Raw genomic sequence first — 19,680 nt, forward strand, 5'->3', positions numbered from 1 at the left:
ACATGCATTACTCCCGGCCACCACAAGAGGGCACCAGTTCCCCTAGCCTTTCTCATCTCACAGAAGGCGGCCGAAAAGCCGGGGCCTCAATTTATGGACGGCGTGGAAGTTTGTGCACTCGGGAAAGAAGGTGGGGGTGCAAAAGGGACAGGACACCTCCTGCAGGGCACCCCAGGCGCCAGGTCGCTAATTCTAGTCGCAAATGTGACCTGGCGCCCGGGGTTTGTCGAGGCCTGCACTAAAATATAGAATAATTCCTATTTCTATGTAATAAAACCGGTCTGGACCTCTTATGACCGACACGGCCGGAACATTTATTCCAATGACAACTATGAAGAAATTTCCCCTCACTTTGGAGAGAGGAAGTGAAGAGAAATCTCCCCAATAAGACACAGACTGCATATAATCATTTTACAGATTTATTCCTTCCTTGCGCTATCCAAATACACTTTACCATAAGGCTGGGTTCTGTTCCTGCAGGGGTGTCCAAACTATGGCCCTCCAGCTGTTCAGGGACTACAATTCCCATGAGGCTTTGTAAATCTCTGACATTCACAGACATGACTGGGTATGATGGGAATTGTAGTTCCTGAACAGCTGGAGGGTCATAGTTTGGACCCACTTAGTCACTAGCAAGGTGACATTATTATTTCAGGTTCTTATATAGCGCTGTCAATTTACGCAGTGCTTTACATATACATTGTACATTCACATCAGTCCCTGCCCTCAAGGAGCTTACAATCTAAGGTCCCGGACTCACATACATACACAGTAGGGCCAATTTTATACAGGATCCAATTAACCTACCAGCATGACTTTGGAGTGTGGGAGGAAACCGGAGTACCCGGAGGAAACCCACGCAGGCACAGGGAGAACATGCAAACTCCAGGCAGGTAGTGTCGTGGTTGGGATTCGAACCAGTGACCCTCTTGCTGCTAGGTGAAAGTGCTAACCACTACACCACTGTGCCGCACAGAATAATAATAATAACACTTTTTAGGCAACTCACACAGGGTTTTATTTCTGAATGAAATATGCAGAGCATATATGAATGAATATGAATGAACATTGCTCTGTGCATTGACGTTATTCATTGCAGCTTGAATATGTGAATGTGACAAATACTGCATTACGGCCACTAGATGGAGCTGAGGAGCACATTTCCTATTATAATTAGCGCCATCTAGTGCCCATAATGCAGTATTTCCTGCATTCGCACACTCAAACAGCAGAGAATAAGGTCTGAATGCATTGGATTTTGCCCAATCCCCACAAAATGAATTTACATGCAGATTTGTTGGATGAACAGCTATGTATTTTTATTTTTTTTTTTGTAAATCCACCCCACAGAGTTTTAGTTTGTAGCAATTTGCAAATTCATCTGGATGGAGATTTGAGGTTAGCGCCAAACACAGGATAGGGATTATATCTCCTAAACCTGAACTCCGGGAAACATTTTTTTTTTTTTTCTCAAATAAAGCTTTATAGAACAAAATAAATTGTCATTACAAAACCCAGAACATATCCACCCCAGTAATACATGGAGGGGTTTTAGGCTCACTTACATGGTAGGAAACGTCAGGGTAAAATCCTCAAACGTCAGGAAAAAATACGAGGACATGGTAAGTCAGAGATATACACTGCACTCTCCATAGACCCCCTCACAGCAAACTTACTGCTCATCCACGGCCGATCCATAATAAGGTCAACTGGTGCTACTACCCCCCCCCCCCCCCCCCGGCGTATCCAGCCTGGGGGCCCAAAGCAAAGAATTTACCCAAGCTACCCCTATGCTGAAAAATATATTTTTCCAGTCGAAGGGTATCTCCTGTTTTTACTATTCGCTCCGTCGGTTTGGGAGTCCACTGCGGAAAGATTCCCTGGGAAAATGTTAGAACTACCCTCCAGGTGGGGCTCCCCCAGCACTGTAAGGGTTAACCACTTAAAGCGGAGTTCCAGCCTCACACACTCACCTGTCCAACGGTCCAGCGATGCGGCCGCCCGAAGCCTCGCTCTTCTCCCTCTCTGCTCGGTGGCACCGGCATCACTGCTGTGGGCACCCGGCTGTGACAGTTTGCGGCTTCACAGCCCGGTACGCGCTGCGCATGCGTGAGTTGCGCTATGCGTCTTGATTGGCCGGCAATCTTCTGGGACCTCTGACATGTCCCAGAAGATTGCAGGGAGGGAGGGGGAGAGGAGAACTTCCGTTCAGGGTGCCGCGGCGATCCGAGCGGAAGTGGGAGCGGGTACCTGTCAAAACTAGGTACCCGCTCCCCCCCCCCCCCCAAAAAATGACATGCCAAATGTGACATGTCAGGGGGTTAGAACTACCTAAAGCGGAAGTTCCACTTTTGGGGGGAACTCCGCTTTAAGCCCTGGAGGATTTGGCTGCTCAAAGACCAGGCCCTATTTTGCGATTCGGCACTGCGTGAATTTAACGGACAATTGCGCGGTCATGCGACGCTGTACCCAAACGTCCTTTTTTTCCCCACAAACAGAGCTTCCTTTTGGTGATATTTGATCACCTCTGCAATTTTTATTTTTTGCGCTATAAACAAAAAAAAGCGACAATTCTGAAAAAATAATATTTTTCACATTTTTTTATATGAAATTCCCAAAAAACAAAATGTAAAAATCAAAATTTTTTTAACATTTTAGGCCAATTTGTTTTCTGCTACAAATGTTTGGTGAAAAAAAAATCACAATAAGCGGATTTTGATTGGTTTGCGCAAACGTTATTGCGTTTACTAACTACGGGAAAGATTTCTGTCATTTTTATTGTTTTTTTTTTTAGCTAGTAATGGCGGCGATCTGCGATTTTTTTTGCAGGACTGCGACATTGCGGCGGACAGATCGGACCCCTGACTAACATTTTTGACACTTTTGGGGTTACCAGTGACATTTCTACAGTAATCAGTGCTATACATATGCACTGTTACTGTAATAATGACACTGGCAGGGAAGGGGTTAACTTTATTGGTGATCAAGGGGTGAAATGTATCCATAGGGGTGTGATTCTAACTGTGGGGGGGCGTGGCTAGTGATGTAACTACAGAGACATACGATCCTACATAGCAGGACCGTATGATCTCTGCAGTTACACCAGGGAGAATGACAGACGGCTTTGTTTACATCAGCCGCCTGCCTTTCTCCCTCTCCAGCGGGAGATCACGGGGGACATCAGAGCTGCCAGTCACTCGCACGGGGATGTTAGTGAACAAATGGGGGCCGGAGCGCCTCCGGCGGCGCGAGCTCGCCCCCTAGAGGCTCGTGTGCGAGCGACGTAGTACTACGTTGCTTTGCCCGGTAGGGGCTGACTGCCGCAGTAAATAGTCGTTGCGGCGGTCGGCAAGTGGTTAAAGTTATTCTAAAGGTTTTTTTTTAAACATGTTACTCTTACCTGCTCTGTATTGGTTCTGCACAGAGCACCCCCAATCCTCTGGCTCCTCCTCCCTGTTGAGTGCCCCCCAATAGCAAGCCTCAAGAGCCACGCTCCTGTAAGCTCTCTCCTCATTGGCTGTGATTGACAGCAGTAGGAGCCAATGGCCCCTGCTGCTGTGGGCCAATGAGGGAAAAGAGACACAGGAGAGCCTCTGCTCTCATGCACATGGTTGGATCGGGATTAGGCTCAGGTAAGTGAGGGGGGGGGCTGCACCTAGAATATTTTTTACCTTAATGCATAGAATGTACCTTCTGCCTTTAGAACCAGTTTGTGTTTGCTTTAGTCTAGGGCACGTGTGTCAAACACAAGGCCCGCGGGCCGGATCCGGCCCTCCAGGCCATTTCATGTGGCCCTCGCACCTCTCCTGCAGCTGCAGCACCCACCTCATCTCCATTCCACCTTGTCTTAGCAATCAGCAGCAGAGAGGAGGAAAGAACTCCTACACCAGATCCTGTGCTACTCCGTGCAGCCCATGAGAGGCTTGCCCCCCCCCACATCTCAGCAGTTGCATCAGAGATCCCACACAACCTGCGACTTTCTCTTTGCAGCCACAGCACGTCCTCCCCTCCTCCTCCTCCTCTGGTCCCAGCATTCAGCAGACTCCAGCCCTCTTCTGGTCCTTCTCCAGACCCTGCACTTTCTACTTCCCAGCCCTGTCCCCAGCTTCTTTCCAGCAGCAACACAAGATAAGGGAGGGGGGGGGGTGCACTGTGATGTACGGGAGGGTGGGGGGGGGCTCTTGGCCTCTGATCTGGACATCTAGTCTTACAGATACAACTGGCCCTTTGAGGGCAACCATAATTGCTGATGCGGCCCGTGGTGAAATTGACTTTGACACCCCTGGTGTAGGGTGTTAAGCAGCTTTACTCCCTCCTTTCCCTCCAACCAGTGCAATGTCGCTTCTCCTCGGCATTCCGTGGGCACTCTGATATCATCACATACAATGCAGGACCAGCGGTCCTTCATTGTGAGTAAGGATGCCAAGGGCCCACCATCAACAGGTAGTGTTAGAGGGAAGAGGAGAGCGATCACTGACTGTGGAAATTTTTGTATTTAATTTGGAAATTCAAGGTCCCAGAGTCTGGAGGAGGAGTGGAGAGGCACAGAATCCAAGTTGTATGAGGTCCAGTGTGAAATTTCCACAGTCAGTGATGATTTGGGGAGCCGTGTCATCTGCTGGTGTTGGTCCACTGTGTTTTATCGAGTCCAAAGTCAGCTCCGCCCTCTAGCGGGAAATTCTAGAGCTCTTCATGCTTCCCTCTGCTGACCAACTTTGGGGAGATGCTGATTTCATTTTCCAGCAGGACTTGGCACCGCCCACACTGCCAAATCTACCAATACCTGGTCACATGATCATGGGATCACTGTGCTTGATTGGCCAGCAAACTGGCCTGACCTAAACCCCATAGAGAATCTGTGGGGGATTGTCAAGAGGAAGATGAGAGACACCAGACCCAACAATGCAGAGGAGCTGAAGGCCGCTATCAATGCACCCTGGACTTCCATAACACCTCAGCAGTGCCACAGGCTGATCGCCTCCATGCCACGCCCCATTGATGCAGTAATTCATGCAAAAGGAGCTCCGACCAAGTATTGAGTGCATCCTATACTGTACATGGACAGACTTCCCATCCTATACTGTACATGGACAGACTTCTCCTCCTATACTGTACATGGACAGACTTCTCCTATACTGTACATGGACAGACTTCTCCTATACTGTACATGGACAGACTTCTCATCCTATACTGTACATGGACAGACTTCTCCCCCTATACTGTACATGGACAGACTTCTCCTCCTATACTGTACAAGGACAGACTTCTCCTCCTATACTGTACATGGACAGACTTCTCCTATACTGTACATGGACAGACTTCTCCTCCTATACTGTACATGGACAGACTTCTCCTATACTGTACATGGACAGACTTCTCCTCCTATACTGTACATGGACAGACTTCTCATCCTATACTGTACATGGACAGACTTCTCCCCCTATACTGTACATGGACAGACTTCTCCTCCTATACTGTACATGGACAGACTTCTATACTGTACATGGACAGACTTCTATACTGTACATGGACAGACTTCTCCTCCTATACTGTACATGGACAGACTTCTATACTGTACATGGACAGACTTCTCCTCCTATACTGTACATGGACAGACTTCTCCCCCTATACTGTACATGGACAGACTTCTCCCCCTATACTGTACATGGACAGACTTCTATACTGTACATGGACAGACTTCTCCTATACTGTACATGGACAGACTTCTCCTCCTATACTGTACATGGACAGACTTCTCCTCCTATACTGTACATGGACAGACTTCTCCTCCTATACTGTACATGGACAGACTTCTCATCCTATACTGTACATGGACAGACTTCCCATACTATACTGTACATGGACAGACTTCTCCCCCTATACTGTACATGGACAGACTTCTCATCCTATACTGTACATGGACAGACTTCTCCCCCTATACTGTACATGGACAGACTTCTCATCCTATACTGTACATGGACAGACTTCTCATCCTATACTGTACATGGACAGACTTCCCATCCTATACTGTACATGGACAGACTTCCCCCCCCCCTATACTGTACATGGACAGACTTCTCATCCTATACTGTACATGGACAGACTTCTCCTCCTATACTGTACATGGACAGACTTCTCCTCCTATACTGTACATGGACAGACTTCTCCCCCTATACTGTACATGGACAGACTTCTCCTATACTGTACATGGACAGACTTCTCATCCTATACTGTACATGGACAGACTTCCCATACTATACTGTACATGGACAGACTTCTCCCCCTATACTGTACATGGACAGACTTCTCCCCCTATACTGTACATGGACAGACTTCTCCTCCTATACTGTACATGGACAGACTTCTTCCCCTATACTGTACATGGACAGACTTCTCATCCTATACTGTACATGGACAGACTTCTTCCCCTATACTGTACATGGACAGACTTCTTCCCCTATACTGTACATGGACAGACTTCTCCTCCTATACTGTACATGGACAGACTTCTTCCCCTATACTGTACATGGACAGACTTCTCATCCTATACTGTACATGGACAGACTTCTCCTCCTATACTGTACATGGACAGACTTCTCATCCTATACTGTACATGGACAGACTTCTCCTATACTGTACATGGACAGACTTCTCCCCCTATACTGTACATGGACAGACTTCTCCCCCTATACTGTACATGGACAGACTTCTCCTCCTATACTGTACATGGACAGACTTCTCCCCTATACTGTACATGGACAGACTTCTCCTCCTATACTGTACATGGACAGACTTCTCCCCCTATACTGTACATGGACAGACTTCCCATCCTATACTGTACATGGACAGACTTCCCATCCTATACTGTACATGGACAGACTTCTCCTATACTGTACATGGACAGACTTCTCCTCCTATACTGTACATGGACAGACTTCTCCTCCTATACTGTACATGGACAGACTTCTCATCCTATACTGTACATGGACAGACTTCCCATCCTATACTGTACATGGACAGACTTCTCCTCCTATACTGTACATGGACAGACTTCTTCTCCTATACTGTACATGGACAGACTTCTCCCCCTATACTGTACATGGACAGACTTCTCCTCCTATACTGTACATGGACAGACTTCTCCCCCTATACTGTACATGGACAGACTTCTCATCCTATACTGTACATGGACAGACTTCTCATCCTATACTGTACATGGACAGACTTCCCATCCTATACTGTACATGGACAGACTTCTCATCCTATACTGTACATGGACAGACTTCTCCCCCTATACTGTACATGGACAGACTTCTCATCCTATACTGTACATGGACAGACTTTTCACTAAGACAACATTTCTGTATTAAATATCCTTTTTTTTATTGGTCTTATGTAATATTCTAATTTTCTGAGATACTGAATTTTGGGGTGTCACTCGCTGGAAGCCATAATCATCAAAATTAATATAAAGAAATGCTTGAACTCTATCACTCTGTGTGTAACATCTATATAAAATATAGGAGCGAATCTTTATGAATTGAGAGGTAAGGTAATCAGCGCTGGTGTGCAGAATAAATAAGGTTATATTAATTAAGAAAAAGCTACTATGTAAAATTAATAAATAAAAAAATTGGTTAATAAAGAATCAATGTGTGCACTGTATATAAGAAAAAAATAAATAATGATATAAAATACCAATATCAAGTAGAGTGTTAAAAAAGAGAAATACATTTTAAAAATAAAAAAATATTAAAGAGTGCACAAGTGCCTCAAAATGATAAACCTCTAAAAGGTGTAACAGGAGACAAATACCTAGAAAAAAGTGTAAGTGCCAAAAATCACAATATATAAAAAATAATTTATCAAATTATTAATAGAAAAAACACTAAAATATATTATTCAATAAATAAATCAATAAATGGTCCATCAAACAAGTCCCAAGTGAAAAGAGTGTAAGTGCCAAAAATCACAATATAATGCAAAAATAATTTATAAAATTATTGATAAAAAACACACTAAATAGGGAGCTGGTCAAATTATAAACCAGCAAACACACTTGATAAATATTTCCCAGCATGACGGTTATGAAGCTTCATAGATGTAATACTCTCAAAATGTTGCAAGATGAGGGTGATAAAATGGGAGAAGAAAGGATGCCAAAATATTGAAATTCCGTAAAAAATCAAGTCATTTATTAAAAATCATTATATTACACTCACATATTGTAGCGTCTTATCTGGTATCCAGCTCCTATGCTCTGGCTGTAGCTCCAAGCCGCGAGCGTGGAGTATGATTCATGCTGTGTTTGTCTGCGTCCTAGCCCCGCCCTACTAGTTTCATCACCTGACGTTATCACGGAGCAGTAGGAGGACGTCAGCTGACGAAACTAGTAGGGCGGGGCTAGGACGCTGAGGAACAATGCACAAATCATTATTTATTTACATTGAAGCTTTTTCTTAATTAACATAACCATATTTAATCCGCACACCGGCACTTTTCACATGTAGCCACATTGGGAACAATACAAAGTAGCGCTGATTACCTAACCTCTCTATTCATATGTAGGACACCTGCAGCAAATTAGCAGCAGTTTTGTCTCTCTTTGGTTATTTGAACCTTTGATTACCTTGGCACCGGATCCTTTCTTTTACACAAACCTTTATAAATTGAATTACTGAAATAAATTCATTTTTTGATAATATTCCAATGTTAGGAGATGTGGGTGTATAATTGTACATTGGAATAAAGGACGATTGTTACCTTTCTGCTCGGCCTCGTCAGCCAGGAACTGGGAGATAAAACTGACGCTCTTCAGGTACTCCACATAGGCCTCCTGCATGAGAGTAAGAAGGGAAAATCATTGAGTGAGCGGACAATCCTATAGAGACGCCGCCATTGTACTGAATAAAGAAGACGCTCGGTTTCCCTTTGGGGGAAGTAATGGTAGATTGTCAGCAAGCGGCGGTTTGGAGTGAATTTGCAGGGTTCACTTTATAGCTGAACTCCTCCTTCCCTCCCTCCCAGGCCTGAACTCCTCCCTCCCTCCCAGGCCTGTACTCCTCCCTCCCTCCCAGGCCTGTACTCCTCCCGCCCTCCCTCCCTCCCAGGCCTGTACTCCTCCCTCCCTCCCAGGCCTGTACTCCTCCCTCCCTCCCAGGTCTGTACTCCTCCCTCCCTCCCAGGTCTGTACTCCTCCCTCCCTCCCAGGTCTGTACTCCTCCCTCCCTCCCACGCCTGTACTCCTCCCTCCCTCCCACGCCTGTACTCCTCCCTCCCTCCCACGCCTGTACTCCTCCCTCCTTCCCAGGCCTGTACTCCTCCCTCCTTCCCAGGCCTGTACTCCTCCCTCCCTCCCTCCCACGCCTGTACTCCTCCCTCCTTCCCAGGCCTGTACTCCTCCCTCCCTCCCAGGCCTGTACTCCTCCCTCCTTCCCAGGCCTGTACTCCTCCCTCCCTACCAGGCCTGTACTCCTCCCTCCCTACCAGGCCTGTACTCCTCCCTCCCTCCCAGGCCTGTACTCCTCCCTCCCTCCCTCCCTCCCACGCCTGTACTCCTCCCTCCTTCCCAGGCCTGTACTCCTCCCTCCCTCCCAGGCCTGTACTCCTCCCTCCTTCCCAGGCCTGTACTCCTCCCTCCCTACCAGGCCTGTACTCCTCCCTCCCTCCCAGGCCTGTACTCCTACCGCCCTCCCTCCCTCCCAGGCCTGTACTCCTCCCGCCCTCCCTCCCAGGCCTGTACTCCTCCCGCCCTCCCAGGCCTGTACTCCTCCCTCCCTCCCTCCCAGGCCTGTACTCCTCCCTCCCTCCCTCCCAGGCCTGTACTCCTCCCTCCCTCCCTCCCAGGCCTGTACTCCTCCCTCCCTCCCTCCCAGGCCTGTACTCCTCCCTCCCTCCCTCCCAGGCCTGTACTCCTCCCTCCTTCCCAGGCCTGTACTCCTCCCTCCCTCCCTCCCACGCCTGTACTCCTCCCTCCTTCCCAGGCCTGTACTCCTCCCTCCCTCCCAGGCCTGTACTCCTCCCTCCTTCCCAGGCCTGTACTCCTCCCTCCCTACCAGGCCTGTACTCCTCCCTCCCTACCAGGCCTGTACTCCTCCCTCCCTACCAGGCCTGTACTCCTCCCTCCCTCCCAGGCCTGTACTCCTCCCTCCCTCCCTCCCTCCCACGCCTGTACTCCTCCCTCCTTCCCAGGCCTGTACTCCTCCCTCCCTCCCAGGCCTGTACTCCTCCCTCCTTCCCAGGCCTGTACTCCTCCCTCCCTACCAGGCCTGTACTCCTCCCTCCCTCCCAGGCCTGTACTCCTCCCGCCCTCCCTCCCAGGCCTGTACTCCTCCCGCCCTCCCTCCCAGGCCTGTACTCCTCCCGCCCTCCCTCCCAGGCCTGTACTCCTCCCGCCCTCCCTCCCAGGCCTGTACTTGCAGAGGCTCCTCTCTTGGACGGAAACGGCTTCCTCTGATTTCACTGCACACTGCGAGCTTCTCACACTGAGAAACTTCAACAAGTCAGCCTACTTTATTTTCTGGCTACAGGGGGCAGTGATGGGGAACCTTGGCACCCCAGATGATTTGTAACTACATTTCCCATGATGCTCATGCACCCTGCAGTGTAGTGGAGCATCATGGGAAATGTAGTTTCCAAAACATCTGGGGGTGCCAAGGTTTCCCATCAATGCTATAGACCAGGGATCCTCAAACTATGGCCCTCCAGCTGTTGCGGAACTACACCTCCCATGAGGCATTGTAATACTCTGACATTCACAGACTTGACTAGGCATGATGGGAATTGTAGTTCCTGAACAGTTGGAGGGCCATAGTTTGAAGTCCCCTGCTATAGGGCATCCACTATTATCTAGCCCTTTTCTCCTCAGCCTGACTGTCCCGGGCCCCAGCCCTTTCATTAAAGATCAGTTCCTTCAATCACAGAGGCTCAGCATTACATTTGAGTGATGCTTAGGGTGGTCTTCCAAGAGCCAATCCACTTCTTGCATCAGGAAGGGGTTAAAGCGGAGTTCCACTCAAAAGTGAATTTTCAGCTTATCTCTCTCCCCCCCCCCCCCCCCCCCCCCGGTACCACATCTGGCACATTTCAGGGGGAGGGGGGAGTGGGTATCTGTTTTTGACAGTTACCCTGTCCGCACTTCCATCGGACCTCACCGTGGCGAGGTACGTCAGAGATTAGGCCCCTCCTCCTCCCTCTGCTTCCAGGCCAATTACTGAGCGCTAAAAGAAAATAAAGTGCAGCGCTATAAATATAAATAGTGCAAAAAATCATTCACATTAAAATGTATAAAATGCACAATTAACCGCTTGCCGACTGCGCACAGTATATTTACTGCGGCAGTCAGCCCCGGCCAGGCAGAGTGACGTAGATCTACGTCGCTAGCCTGTCACTGGGTATTGGAGCCAACAGCGGGCGAGCGCCCGCCTCGGCTCGTTCACGGAGGAGTGCGGGCGTGTGACCGGCGGACCCGATGTCTGCCGGTCACACTACGATCGTCGGTAGAGAGGGAGAAAGGCGGGCGGCTTATGTAAACAAGCCGCCTGTCATTCTCCCCTGTGTATGAATGGTGATCAGACGGTTCTACTATGTAGAACCGTTGATCTCTGTTTTTACACCAATAGCCATGTCCAATCACAGTCAGAATCACGCCCCTAGGACACACTTAACCCCTCCCTGTCCAATACAGTTAACCCCTTCCCTGCCAGTGTCATTTTTACAGTAACAGTTCATATGTATAGCACTGATTACTGCAGTAATGTCACTGGTACCCCCAAAAGTGTCAAAAATGTCAGTCAAAAGGTCCGATCTGTCCGCCGCAATGTCGCAGCCCGGAAAAAAAAAAAAAAAAAAAAAAAAAAAAAAAAAAAAAATCGCAGATCGCCGCCATTACTCGTTAAAAAAAAAAAAAAACACCAAAAATGACAAAAATCTTTGCCTTTGCTAGTAAACGCGATAACTTTTGCGCAAACCAATCAAAATACGCTTTTTGCGATTTTTTTTACCAAACACGGGTAGCAGAAAACAAATTGGCCAAAAATGTTAAAAAATTTAGATTTTTACATTATTTTGGGGGGGGGGGGGGGAATTTCATATAAAAAAAATTGAAAAATATTGTTATTTTTTGCAAAATTGTTGCTCTTTTTTTGTTTATAGCGCAAAAAATAAAAAACGCACAGGTGATCAAATACCACCAAAAGAAAGCTCTGTTTGTGGGGAAAAAAAGGGACATCTAAATGTATGTGTAGCTGCTAAATTATTATTTTTTTTTTGGGGGGGGGGGGGGGACACCGCTTTAAGCAAACATCAAAATTCCTTCATGTAAGGATGTAAAGCGCTGCGCAGTCTGGAGGAGCGGACATTTCTAGACAGGCTGAATTTACATGCAGACCCCTCCCCCCGGTAACAATCAAATAAAAAATGATTGCGCAGGCATACAGACTAAATATAAAAGTGGGAGCTGCTGGCAACACAAAAGGACCAATCAGAATAAACGGGAAACAATAAAAAGTTTTGCCGCACTAAACATAGATATAGAATAAACAATTATCCATAAAGTGCGAGGAAGCGGCGCTGATCGATATAACGGAGGGGAATTCCTCAATGAACATCCAATCACAGCGAGCGGAACTGATGTGCGTTTTGATCACCCGAGTGCACCTCCCCCGATATTGATATAAAATGTCGCTGTACCAGGAGGTCACACCTCCAAATGATAAGAGTCCAGACAGGCGTGACATGCAGGTACAGAAGATCCAATCACCTTCCACTATTATAGTGCAGGTGGTGGGACGGTCATGGGGGTAAAATTTACTCCATAGAAGGAAAGATAAAAACCGCCAAATAGCGGAAAACTGCCGGAGAGATTATTAAAAGAAAATCAGTGCTAAACGCACAGAAATCCGGTATAAAACGCACATTAACCACTTCTGGACCGGAAGGATTTTCCCCCTTAATGACCAGACCATTTTTTTGCAAGTCGGCACTGCGTTACTTTTACTGACAATTGCGCTGTCGTGCGGCGCTGTACCCAAATAAAATTGATCTCCTTTTTTCCCACAAATAGAGCTTTCTTTTGGTGGTATTTGATCACCTGTGCGATTTTTTTTTTTTTTTTTTTTTTGTGCTATAAACGAAAAAAAAGAGCAACAATTTTGAAAAAAAAAAACAAAACATTTTTTTACTTTCTAATATAAAACATTCAGTAAAAAAAAAAAAAAAAAAAAAAAAAAAAAAAAAAAAATCGAATTTCTTCATCATTTTAGGACTATTTGTGTTCTGCTACGTTTTTGGAAGAAAACAAATCCCAATAAGCGTATTTTGATTGGTTTGCCTAAAATTGACGTCCTTTTTTCCCATAAACAGAGCTTTCTTTTGGTGGTATTTGATCTCCTGTGCGATTTTTTATTTTCTGTGCTATAAACAAAAAAGGAGCGACAATTCTGAAAAAACACAAAAAGAAAAAACAATTTTTCACTTTCCGCTATATAATTATTATCCCCGAAAAAAAAAAAAAAATTAAAATTGATTTTTTTCATCCTTTTTAAACAAATTTGTATTCTGCTACAAATTTTTGGTAAAAAAAAAAATATATAGCAAAAAGCGTATTTTGATTCATTTGCGCAAAAGTTATCCTTTTTTTTTTATCCGTTTTCCCCACAAATAGAGATTTCTTTTGGTGGTATTTGATCACCTGTGCGATTTTTATTTTTGCTCTATAAACAAAAAAAGAGCGACAATTCTGAAAAAAAACAAAACATTTTTTTACTCTCTAATATAAAACATTCAATAAAAAAAAAAAAAAAAAATCGAATTTCTTCATCGTTTTAGGACAATTTGTGTTCTGCTACGTTTTTGGTAGAAAACAAATCCCAATAAGCGTATTTTGATTGGTTTGCCCAAAATTTACAAACTAGGGGAAAGATTTATGGACTATTTCTTTTTTTTACCAGTAATGGCGGAGATCTGCGATTTTTAGCGGGATTGCGACATTGCGGCGGACAGATTGAACCCCTAACACTTTTTCTGGGGAGAAGCGACATCAATATAGTGATCAGTGCTAAAAATTAAAAGGCAATTTTTTCGCGATTCGGCACTGCGTTACTTTAACGGACAATTGCGCGGTCGTGCGACGCTGTACCCAAATAAAATTGATGCCCTTTTTTTTCCCCACAAATAGATCGATCTTTTGGTGGTATTTGATCACCTCTGCGATTTTTTGCGCTATAAACAAAAAAAGAGCGACAATTCTGAAAAAAAATATATTTTTTTTTTCACATTCTGCTATATAATTATTATCCCCGAAAAAAAAAATTAAAAATTAATTTTTTTCATCTTTTTTTTTTTTTTTTTTTAATTTTTATTGGAATTTTAATTTAACAATTTCAACAATAACATTTCCAATTATTTGTTATTTCTGACTCATTGCTCGGTACATGGAACAACAGTTAGGAAAATGAAGAAAATGACAGGAGCACAAAAGGTAAAGGAGAAAAAAATACAAATATAAAAAAATATATATATAAATAAATAAAACACAGCATGCCCAATCCGCCGACCCCCAATGGGAACGACCTGTGAGCGGATTGGTTATCATGTTTTCTACTACAAATTTTTGGTAAAAAAATAAATAAATAAATCGCAATAAGCGTATTTTGATTGGTTTGCGCAAAAGTTATTGCATTTACAAACTAGGGGAAAGATTTATTTTATTATTTCTATTTATTTTTATTTTTTTTTACTAGTAATGGCGGCGATCTGCGATTTTTAGCGGGACTGCGACATTGCGGCGGACAGATCGGACCCTTGACTGACATTTTTGACACTTTTGGGGGTACCAGTGACATTACTACAGTAATCAGTGCTAAAAATATGCACTGCTACTGTAATAATGACACTGGCAGGGAAGGGGTTAACATCAGGGGCGGTCAAAGGATTAAATGTGTCCCTAGGGAGTGCTTTCTAACTGCAGGGGAGGTGCTCTAATTAGGGGGGAAGACAGAGATCTGTGTTCCTGCTTAGGAGAGGTAAAGATCTCCATTCCTTCCCCCTCCCCTTGTTTACCGCCGTTCTGCCTCTCTCAGGAGAGATTGCGGGGGTCGTTGTACATCGGACCCGCTGATTGGCTCTCCCTCTGTCCAATCGGCGCACACACGCCCCCTAGTGGCTATTGCACAGGTAAGTGATTTTGTACAATAGCGCCGAGCTGCCGCCATACATTTACATTACGCAGTTGGCAAGCAGTTAATTCAAAAAAGTGTTTTTCTCAAAAAATTGCGCTTGTAAGACGGCTTCACAAATACCGCGAGACATAAAATATCGCAACGATCGCCATTTCATTCTCCAGGGTCTCTGCGAAAAATATGTTTGGGGTTCAAATTCATTTTTTAGCAAAGAATACAGATTTTTACTTCTACACAAATGTCAGAAAAAACACCCGGTCTGCAAATGGTTAATAAACTGCTCCGCAAATATCACATGACCTAAGAATATCGCAACCGCCGTTTTATTCTCCGGGGTCTCCGCCATTTTATTCTCCGGGGTCTCCGCCGTTTTATTATTCTCCGGGGTCTCCGCAGTTTCATTCTCCGGGGTCACCGCTGTTTTATTATTCTCCGGGGTCTCCACCGTTTTATTATTCTCCGGGGTCTCCGCCATTTTATTCTCCGGGGTCTCCGCCGTTTTATTATTCTCCGGGGTCTCCGCAGTTTCATTCTCTGGGGTCTCCGCCGTTTTATTCTCCGGGGTCTCCACCGTTTCATTCTCCGGGGTCACCGATGTTTTATTATTCCCCGGGGTCTCCACCGTTTCATTCTCCGGGGTCACCGCCGTTTTATTATTCTCCGGGGTCTCCACCGTTTTATTATTCTCCGGGGTCTCCACAGTTTTATTCTCCAGGGTCACCGCCGTTTTATTATTCTCCGGGGTCTCCACCGTTTTATTCTCCAGGGTCACCGATGTTTTATTATTCCCCGGGGTCTCCACCGTTTCATTCTCCGGGGTCACCGCCGTTTTATTATTCTCCGGGGTCTCCACCGTTTTATTCTCCAGGGTCACCGCCGTTTTATTATTCTCCGGGGTCTCCACAGTTTTATTCTCCGTGGTCACCGCCGTTTTATTATTCTCCGGGGTCTCCACAGTTTTATTATTCTCCGGGGTCACCGCCGTTTTATTATTCTCCGGGGTCACCGCAGTTTTATTATTCTCCGGGGTCTCCACCGTTTTATTATTCTCCGGGGTCACCGCAGTTTTATTATTTTCCGGGGTCACCGTCGTTTTATTATTCTTCGGGGTCACCGCCGTTTTATTATTTTCCGGGGTCACCGCCGTTTTATTACTCTTCGGGGTCACCGCCGTTTTATTATTCTCCGGGGTCACCGCCCTTTTATTATTCTCCGGGGTCGCCGCCGCTGGGAAATGGAAGATGTTTGGGGTTTCTATAAATAATTTCCCCGCATAGAAATAAAAATACAGATTTTTATGGTGTACAAGAAATGTCAGCACCCCCCTCCCCCCTATGTTCTAATCCGGGAGGGTTCCGGTGTAGAGTCCCCTCCCCCTCCTCACCCGGTGCCGGTTCCCGGTGTCCAGCTTGATGGCTGTGTTGGCCAATTTCATGGCTCTCTGCAGCGGCTTCAGAGCTCCGTCCCCGGCCGGGGAGGCCATGACAGCGGGCGGACCAATAATAAACACCCGGAACCACCCAGCTTCCGGAACCCGAGAGACGCCGCTCCGCTTCCCGGCCGGAAAATAATCCCGGCGTACAAAAACATTATTCTGATTGGCTCAGGGAGAAGCCAGACACAGGAGAGAGAGTTCTGCCCAGCGCCACCTGCTGGTCGGAGGAAAACATTACAGCAATTACTGTGAACATTCAGCTGATGATTTCATTCTAATAAAAACGATTCTTACATTCCGGTCTCCGGTGTTCAAAATTAAAAATTACAATGTGTTATTTTATCATTTCTCCTCTATTTTATCAACTGTAAAATGCATAAAGAATAATTAAAAAAAAAGAATTGCATTATGTTAGCTACTTCAGCTCTGGAAGATTTACCCCCCTTCATGACCAGGCCATTTTTTTGCAATCATTTTAGGATGATCCTTAGGTGTCCATAAAGACACGCTTTAACCACTTCTGGACCGGAAGGATTTCCCCTTTAACCACTTAAGCCCCGGAAGATTTTACCCCCTTCCTGACCAGGGCCTATTTTGCTATTCGGCACTGCGTGACTTTAACGGACAATTGCGCGGTCGTGCGACGCTGTACCTAAACGAATTTGGCGTCCTTTTTTTCCCACAAACAGAGCTTTCTTTTGGTGGTATTTGATCACCTGTGCGATTTTTTGATCATGGGCTATAAACAAAAAAGAGCGTAAATTTTGTAAAAATAACAATATTTTTCACATTTTTTTATATGAAATTCCCCCAAAAAATGTAAAAATCTAAATTTTTTAACATTTTCGGCCGATTTGTTTTATGCTACATATGTTTGGTAAAAAAAAATCGCAAAAAGCGTATTTTGATTGGTTTGCGCAAAAGTTATCGCGTTTACTAACAAAGGGAAAGATTTCTGTCATTTTTATTGTTTTTTTTTTAACGAGTAATGGCGGCGATCTGCGATTTTTTTTGCGGGACTGCGACATTGCGGCGGACAGATCGGACCCTTGACTGACATTTTTGACACTTTTGGGGTTACCAGTGACATTACTGCAGTAATCAGTGCTATATATATGCACTGTTACTGTAAAATGACACTGGCAGTGAAGGAGTTAATTGTATTGGGGAAGGAGGGGTTAAGTGTGTCCCTAGGGGCGTGCTTCTAACTGTGATTGGCTGTGGCTACTGGTGTAAGAACAGAGATCAATGGTCCTACATAGTAGAACCGTGTGATCTCCATTCTTACACAAGGAATAATGATAGGTGGCTGTGTTTACATTAGCCGCCTGCCTTTCTTCCGGTGTAACCGACGATCGCGAGTGCCCGGTGGACATCGGGTCCGCCAGGCACCCGCGCAGGGGGGTCCGTGACCGTGCGGGAACGCGCCTCCGGCAGCGCATGCTTGCTCCCTAGAACCTCACAGGTTAGCGACGTAGCACTACGTCACTTTGCCTGTGAGGGGCTGACCGCCGCAGTAAATAGTCGCGCGGCGGACGGCAAGCGGTTAATGACCAGGCCATATTTTCCGATTCGGCACTGCGTTACTTTAATGGACAATTGCGCGGTCATGTGACGCTGTACCCAAATACAATTGATGTCCTTTTTTCCCATAAATAAAGATTTCTATTGGTGGTATTTGATCACCTGTGTGATTTTGTATTTTCTGCGCTATAAACAAAAAAGAGCGACAATTCTGAAAAAACACAAAAAAAAAAACAATTTTTCACTTTCCGCTATATAATTATTATCCCCGAAAAAAAAAATAATTAAAAATTGATTTTTTTTTCATCCTTTTTAAACAAATTTGTATTCTGCTACAAATTTTTGGTAAAATAAAAAATAGAAAAAAGCGTATTTTGATAAATTTTTTGCAAAAGTTATCTTTTTTTTTTATCAATTTTCCACAAATAGAGATTTCTTTTGGTGGTATTTGATCACCTCTGCGATTTTTATTTTTTGCGCTATAAACAAAATAAAGAGCGACAATTCTGGAAAAAAAACAATATTTTTCACATTCTGCTATATAAAATTCCCAATAAAAAAATGTAAAAATCTAATTTTTTCATCATTTTAGGCCAATTTGTATTCTGCTACTCCCAAAAAAAAATTGCAATAAACGTATTTTGATTGGTTTGCTCAAAAGTTATCGCATCTACAAACTAGGAGAAAGAATTATTTCATTTTTATTTATTTATTTATTACTAGTAATGGCGGTGATCTGCGATTTTTTGCAGGACTGCGACATTGCGGCGGACAGATGGGACCCCTAACTGACATTTTTGACACTTTTGGGGGGACCAGTGACATTACTACAGTAATCAGTGCTAAAAATATGCACTGTCACTGTACTAATGACATTGGCAGGGAAGGGGTTAACACCAGGGACGATCAAAGGGTTAAATGTGTACCTAGGGGGTGCTGTATAACTGTGGGGATGGGCTTTCTACATTAACACAGAGATCGGTGTTCCTAAATAAGAGGATCTCAGTGTTCATTACAGACAGAACAGTGGTCTGTCTCCACAGAGAGCGATTGCTGGCAGTGATAATGATAGGAGGGTGTAGTACCGCTGTACGGACAGGCAGTGGCGCTGTTCTCTCTCTGTACAGTGATATGATGGGGGAGGGTGTAGTACCGCTGTACGGACAGGCGGTGGCGCTGTTCTCTCTCTGTACAGTGATATGATGGGGGAGGGTGTAGTACCGCTGTGCGGACACACGGTGGCGCTGTTTCCTCTCTGTACAGTGATATGATGGGGGAGGGTGTAGTACCGCTGTACGGACAGGCGGTGGCGCTGTTCTCTCTGTACAGTGATATGATGGGGGAGGGTGTAGTACCGCTGTGCGGACACACGGTGGCGCTGTTTCCTCTCTGTACAGTGATATGATGGGGGAGGGTGTAGTACCGCTGTACGGACAGGCGGTGGCGCTGTTCTCTCTGTACAGTGATATGATGGGGGAGGGTGTAGTACCGCTGTGCGGACACACGGTGGCGCTGTTTCCTCCGGGTCTCTCGCTGATGGCG

General features: G+C 45.4%; 1 protein-coding gene across 1 annotated transcript in view; it reads right to left on the minus strand.

The window, feature by feature from the left end:
- Positions 1 to 16,738, minus strand: part of VPS9D1 (VPS9 domain containing 1) — a 92,773-nt gene extending 76,035 nt beyond the window's left edge. The window contains exons 1-2 of the mRNA XM_082270233.1: positions 16,564 to 16,738; positions 8,764 to 8,836 (exon numbers count right to left, since the gene is read on the minus strand). Of these exons, the coding sequence (XP_082126359.1) occupies positions 8,764 to 8,836; positions 16,564 to 16,662 (172 nt within the window). The 5' untranslated portion in view covers positions 16,663 to 16,738. The remainder of the gene's footprint in view (positions 1 to 8,763; positions 8,837 to 16,563) is intronic.
- Positions 16,739 to 19,680: the final 2,942 nt, after the last annotated feature.

The sequence above is a fragment of the Pelophylax lessonae genome (assembly GCF_965119305.1).
Source record: "Pelophylax lessonae genome assembly, chromosome: 10".
NCBI classification, from domain to species: domain Eukaryota; kingdom Metazoa; phylum Chordata; class Amphibia; order Anura; family Ranidae; genus Pelophylax; species Pelophylax lessonae.